General features: G+C 40.4%; 1 protein-coding gene across 1 annotated transcript; it reads right to left on the bottom strand.

The window, feature by feature from the left end:
* Positions 1-3,823: 3,823 nt before the first annotated feature.
* Positions 3,824-6,801, bottom strand: LOC108149587 (translation initiation factor IF-2-like). The gene is made up of 2 exons (XM_041707063.1): positions 5,500-6,801; positions 3,824-4,689 (listed from the first exon to the last, which is right to left on the bottom strand). The coding sequence occupies exons 1-2, from the start codon at positions 6,701-6,703 to the stop codon at positions 3,947-3,949; spliced, it is 1,947 nt and encodes a 648-aa protein (XP_041562997.1). The 5' UTR covers positions 6,704-6,801; the 3' UTR covers positions 3,824-3,946.
* Positions 6,802-7,023: the final 222 nt, after the last annotated feature.

The raw sequence follows: 7,023 nt of genomic DNA, 5'->3' as shown, positions 1-7,023 counted from the left end.
TATTTTTATAAGACTACATAATATTTTTGTATGACATTTTCAACCCAATCAGAATTACCCGTTAGAGTGAAGTAAAATAAATGGGTTTATTGTGGTTCCTTATAGATGTATTCCTTAAATTGATTGATATTTTGGATGAAGGATTAGCTTGGATTTATTAAAAGGTGGTCTAAGTAATTTGATGATCCATATGTCACAAAAACTTTGTTGATTTCATTAGTTCGTCCAATTCTGGAGTATTGCTCACCAGTTTGAAGTTCCCAATATAGTGTACATATTAACCGGATAGAATCTATGCAAAAGAACTTTTTACTATTTGCTCTACGAGGCCTTAAGTGGGATGCAGACCTTATCCTACCATCGTACCCTAGTAGACTTCTTCTAATTAGTTTACTAACTTTAGCTAATCGTAGAAATATGCTTTGTATTACTTTTATTCCGAGTCCCGAGTTACTGTGTCGCCTACATTTTTCTGTGCCTAATAGAATTACTAGGAGCTATATTCCTCTATTCTTAAGCCATTGTCGTTCAAACTATGATATGCATGAGCCTTTTAGAGTACTATGTAATCACTAGAACAAACTCTATCACATTATTTCTACTACCGACTCTTTACCAATTTAGAAAGCTCTAATCTTATCTTACGTAGCACGAAATTATGTATGTAGTATTTTGTTTCGTATGTATTTTGAACTTGTCCGTCCGTTCCTTTTCTTGTCCGTCTTCTTTCACCTCTCGCGATCTCGTTTTGAACAACCCTTTGGGGTCCATGCGTAACAAGCATTGCTTGGTGTCGTAAGGACCACTTGTTCGTACAGACCATAGTACATCAACGTTTAAATTAGACTCGTTTGTTTGAGTTGAATAAAATTTGAATTTTCAGATTTTAAATTAGCACTTTCAAAAATAAACAAATTATTTAAGAATCATTTCTGTCCGCTCTAAAAAAAATATGTATAATATATCTACTTAAAGAAATTTAACAAGGTTCAGTTCCTTTATTTTTTTGGGAACTTATTGCTTTAGAAATTTGTTTCACAGAGCCATTTATTAAACCTTAATATAAGCTTTGTGTGTAATTCCGTTTTTATTATTCATTATTATTTTATTAGGCTTAACTTCCTTATGCGGGTATGACATTGCATTGTTCAACTTATTCATTGACGGTTTCATTGGAGCCTATAAGGAGTCGACTATATATGACGATTGCTTGAGATTTTTTTTTTTAAACGTACGGTCACATTGAGTTAAAAACGTAAACAAATCAAAATGAACATGCCAAAAAATTTGTTTTCCGATTAATGTGTGATTTTCAAATAGAAAAAGTTCACGGATGTGATTCCATCTGGCACCATTGAAGACCCATGCAACCAATTCCCGTCCAGTCATGTAGGTCATGTTTGATATATAACTAATTATATATGAATATAATATACCACTAAGCTTATAGGTGATTGAAGGCGTAAATGGAACAACTTAAAATCTTATTATAGTTATGATAGCCACAAATTTTTAAAAGAAGATACCGTGGCAAAATCTTTGGTGGAGTCAGCCGAAAAAATTGCTAATGCTGTGCAGAGCCAAGAATCGAACGATAATGGTCTCTTTCATTTCGCGAAGTACATATATTCGTTAGGGCTTGTCGCGCATGAATTTGCATATCCAGGGCTAAGATAATCTTTTCCGACACCATTTTCGAAATGGAAACCATCCAGCTGGAGAGGAATCATGGTACGTTTTCAATGATTAAAAAATCGTATTTTTTGTATTCCTAACAATTCTACCGTAATATTTTCGTTAAGCATTCATTATTTATAGTACGATTTCATTATCAACGAAATCTTAAACTAATGAGGCATAGGCATAGCTATATACTGCTTACATTTTTATCTATTAACGGGTAGGACTTTAAGATCCTAAACAATTCACTTTCATGTTGAAGGAAATTTTCTCGTCGGCGTGCTCATGATATTTTGATCCCAAACTTTTCTTTCTTCCCATTATATTCCATTTTTTGTCAATATTTATCATAGCTCCAATTTTTACACCCTTGCAGAGGGTATTATTATTTCAGAAGTTTGCAACTCAGTGAAGGAGACATCTCCGATCAGCATCACTAGAAGAGTCGATATAGCCAAGTCCGTCTGTCGGTCCTTCCGTTTCTACGCAAACTAGTATCTCAGTTTTAAAGCTATCTGCATGAAACTTTCCCAAAAGTTTTCGGAACGATCCGGATCAGACTATGGCATGTAGCAAACAAAAATTACAAAAACTTCGCTGTTTCTTATTTTTTTTTAGTTCTTCGCCATATAGTAATCGGTAAATTTTCCGAAATACGGTTTAAATTTCATCAAAATCGGACGACTATATCATATAACTCCCATGGAAACAAAAAAAATTAAATTTAAAAAAATTTAACCTTTTTATTTTGTATTTTTTTTAGAAATTCTTTTTGACTTGTTATTAATTTGACAGTTCAGAATTACGCTTCTAATTTTATTAAAATCGGAAAACGATATCATATAGCTGCCATAGGAACTATCAAATATTTGAGCTGCAAATCATCATAGCTTCAATGTTTTTAAACATACTTATACGCAAGTAAATCATAATTTTAATGTTTTCACGAATATTTAATTTTTGCAATAGCTGCAAGGGAATATGAACTTCGGCTTGCCGAAGTTTAATTCCTTTCTGGTTTCAATATAATTTTGAGATTCGGAAAATAGTCAAATAAGTATTACACATTAATAAAAACTTTCATATTTTTTAAATAAATTATAAGCGCAATGCATAAAACACACTTGAATATATGTATTTCTGGTAATTAAATATCCCCATTGTGTGGAAATGCGGTTTTAGCAACTGGAGCATGCTCAGTTCACCTGTTTGATCACCTCTTTTGTCGTTTTCACCTGTTCATAACGACTAAATTTGCTTTGATGTTTACAATTTGTAATTTAGTTAAGAACGCCCAAAAATGCTTGTCGAAAAAAAAACATTTACTTTTTTTTCGAAATATTGTATGTACCCCTAAAAAAACATAGCTTTCTTAACAATTAAAAAAAAAATCAATGTGGCTACTCTTGCAAAAAGTCAACGTGAGCCATAAAGCGCAGGGTAGCATTTCACTTTAGTTTGTTTTTTTAACGTCAAAAGAATATTTTAAATTTTATGCTAGCATTTTCTGTAGTTCCATTAAGCAATGCCGCTTTTAAACTAATTTTGAATTTTTAATTTTTAAATTTTAGGCAATTATTAGTTAATCACTTACACTTGTATTCTATAGGGAGCGTTACATGCTCAGCGCCGCGGGAAAATATGAATTCTCGAAACATATATTGCTAGTCGGACTCGATTTAGCGCCCCTAGATCCGCTACTGAGCATGGTAGGTCGCCAAAAAGATATTTTTTTAATGGGACAATCGACAAATTTGTCAGCAAAAATATATCTCTTTTTCATTAACAAAATGTACAGAGCACGTGCTTAGCATGTGATTTATAATGCTATGATTTGTCCTAACAAAACGATTCAAAACGGCTTTTACCATCATTTCCACAGTGACGTGTTTTCACCCAGTTTCCTAGATTTTGTATGAATCCTGCTGAATGAGACATTTCCATGGATTTTAAAAGATCTTTTTACGTTTGAAATTAATACTGGTCTAATAATGCTTCCATTTCTTCATCGTTGAATTCTTTTGGCTGACAAATCGACACTTCTAAATTGTCCTTTACTTTAAAATTGAGGCTAATCGCCTTAGCCATTTTTAAGCTCTCCAAATAAATACCCAACCCCACGTTTTGTTCTTCGCAATCTTCATATTTATTGAAAATAATAAGATTTAGATTAAAATTAGTCAAGATTATGAGAATCGACATCTGGTCGATTGGTGGACTTGCTTGGATGTCGCCTTATGTACACCGCGACGACAGTGCGACCTGCCTAAGGCGAACGCCATCCGGGGCGGTGGTACTTCCCGTAGCGCGGCGACGAGCGGCCGCGGGAAAAGGGGGAGCGGGCTTGCGAGCGGGACATGGAGCGGGAGCGAGAGCGGGACGGCGAGCAGTGACGCTGGCGCTGGCGGCGATAGTTGACCGGCGAGGGGCGGCGGTTGTGGCGCCACGGAGCCTTCGGCATGCTCTCCTGGAAGGCGGACACCGTGACCCGCTTGCCGTCGATGTGGCCGCCATTCATGAGCTTGATGGCGTAGGCGCAGTCCTCGGGACGGGCGTACTCCACGAAGGCGTAGTCACGCCCCAAGCGTCCCGGCAAGCGGTCCATGGGAAAGTCGACGGCCTTGAGGGCTCCGAAATGGCCGAAGATCTCGGTGAGGTGCTCCTTCCTCACCTGGCGGGTCAGTCCCCTGATGTGGAGGCGCACACTGCGGACGGGTTGGCGCAATTTTTTGTTGGCGTGCTTGCCATTGCGATAGTCCGTTTGGTTGCCCACGGCGTTAGGATGGTCATAGGGTCCACCTCCTCTTGGAACTCCTCTTTCTCCTCCTCCTCCTCCCCTTCCTGATCCACCTCCTCCGGATCTTCCTCCTCCTCCGGATCCTACTCCTCCTCCTCCACCCCATCCGGATCCTCCTCCTGATCCTCCTCCTGATCCTCCTCCTGATCTACCTCCTCCGGATCCTCCTTCTTCTTCATAAACATCATTACGCATCTGCTTGCACTGCTTCTCTGATAAAAAATATGGTGTGGTATAAATAATCATCTAGCTATTTAATCCAAAATTGCATATTTCATAAAATCATAATATCAAATACAATGCACTTAAAGTAGGTTTAATATTCGAACTATCAATTTAATGTAAAAAACTTTAAAAATCATATTTAATTTAAATTTAAAATGGGACCTATTTGATTTTGATTCCTTTTTTTTTAGTTTCATACGGTTTCCGCTTAAATATTCTGAAAATAAGAGCGCAGTGGATGAAAATCAAAACGAAAAGTATTTAAATTGAGTATGGACTTACTAAGCTCTTTGCTTTTATTAGGGTAAACTGATACAAAAAATGGAAAAGTAAAAATAAATATGTAGCTTTTGAATTCAAAATTGTACATTAAATATTATAGTTAGATATTTTTACATAATATTTTGTTCAAGGCATATTAAATTGCATGATTAAATACTGAACTATTTGAATTAATGTAATAAATATAACCTTTAAAATGTTTCCTTTTTATTTTAAATGCATTAAAGTTGAAATTAGTAAAAATATATATGTGGCTATTGAAAAATGTCGCATTAAACATTTAAATGAAATAGTTAATCACTATATTTAGTTCAAGGCATATTAAATTGCATGAATTAATATTAAAGTGCTTAAATAAGTGAACAAAATAATAGATTTGAAATGGTTCCTATTTTTTTAAGATGCATATTATTTAAGTTGAATATGGTCTAAATTTTAATTCAATTATCAGATATTAAAATCAGTTCTAAAATCAATTCCAAAAATATTTAAATTGAGTAAACAAATTTTCTTACCAGTGTGGTCCTTGTTCCGCCCACTCTCCCCCTGACGCCTTGAGCCCGGACCAGGGGGCGTGGAAGAACAGCGACGCGGTCGCTCACCGTTGGATGCCCTCATCTTGGAGTTGGAGGAGTTGGAGGTGTCCTTTCTCATCGGTGACTTGCCATTGGAGTCCGCATGTCTGGCACTCGAATTGGGTTGACTGGTCTTAACCGGAGCCTTCGCAGTGGAGCCACTGGGGACTGGGTTCCTGACCTGGCTGGACGACTTGCTGACCATGGGACTGGCACTGGAAATGGACACCACCTTCATGCCGCTGGATCTGGCTCCTCCGGCCATGATCTTGGCCTTGGGCGGGGCACCCACAGTGTCCGCCGCACAGATGGAGCCGGCGTTGGAAAGGCTATTGGTGATGGTGATGGTGATGGTCTTGGCCGGGATTTCGGCTTGGGCTTGGGCTTGGGCCTGGGAGCTGGAGCAGCGCATGCGTGACTTGCGCTGGTGGTGCTGCTGCTCCAAGCGTAGCTTCCTGGCCAACGGAGCAGCGGAAACAGGAACTGGAGCTGGAGCCGGAACTGGAGCCGGAACTGGAGCCGGCACGGGCTGCGGCTGAGTGGTGAGCTCGGCCAGAATGAGGGTCGGTATCTGGTTGGCCACCGGGTGGCTGCCGGAGGTGGTGGGCATTTCCTCATTGACCACCACTACCGTCTTGGTGGCGGGGGCGGCCCCTCGGCGACTGACCCGTCCGGACAGACGCTTCGAGGAGCGTCCATGGTCGGGGCGATGGGAGTGATGGCGCGGCGGCGAGTGGTGATGATGGCGCCGCCGGTGGAGTCGGTGGTGTCGGTGGTGCCGGTGGTGGCAGCACGAGAGCTTCGCCCTCTTAGCGGTGGCTGCTCCCTCCGGCTCCTCCTGAGAGTCTTCGCTGTTCGAGACGGAGCTGGAGGAGCCGCTGGAGCTGGTGTAGCAGGAGGATCCGGAGGTTCCCGATGAGCTGTAGCTCAAGTAAGAGCCGCTGGTCTCGCTGCCGTTCCCTTCGGTAATCTCAGAGGCATTCGGGGGCGTGGGCGATCTGTTCCTTATCCCGGGGGCACCTCCTCCTTCTCGTCCTCCTCCTCGTCGTCCTCCGCCAGAGTAGGACTCCTTGCGTCGCTTGCGCTGCCACTTAACGGGCGGTTCGCTCTCACCCTTACCCTTGGTCGACTTTTCCTTGGGCATCGCGATCTTAGATTTTTTCTTAATTTTGGTTTTCCGGATTTTACGGCTCTCACAAGTCGGGGCCTGCTGTCAAATGAATGGGAAAAAAGTATGCTGACAACTGTCATGCTGGAAAATGGCAGGTGAGCAAAGGGAAAGGCTACTCGATTGGAAATGCCCTGATTGTTTGTGTGCTTCTGGTTTGCCAATATATTACCAGTAGGGAGATTAGCAGTCTGTGGCAATGAATTGCTGGATACAAGCCCAACTTTCAGTAAGTTTGGCAGTTGAAAACCATTGTAATACAAGTGAAAAGGCAACTCTACAGTATCTGGTATTAT

Source organism: Drosophila elegans, unplaced genomic scaffold (assembly GCF_018152505.1).
Source record: "Drosophila elegans isolate 14027-0461.03 unplaced genomic scaffold, ASM1815250v1 contig_149, whole genome shotgun sequence".
Taxonomy (NCBI): Eukaryota; Metazoa; Arthropoda; class Insecta; order Diptera; family Drosophilidae; genus Drosophila; species Drosophila elegans.
This window is presented reverse-complemented; position numbering and strand designations above follow the sequence as displayed.

Coding starts and splice junctions, on each gene's coding strand:
- LOC108149587 (XM_041707063.1), bottom strand. CDS start 6,703: ATGCCCAAGGAAAAGTCGACCAAGGGTAAGGGTGAGAGCGAACCGCCC. Junction 4,690..5,499: donor GCGGAACAAGGACCACACTG/GTAAGAAAATTT, acceptor ATTTTTTATCAG/AGAAGCAGTGCAAGCAGATG.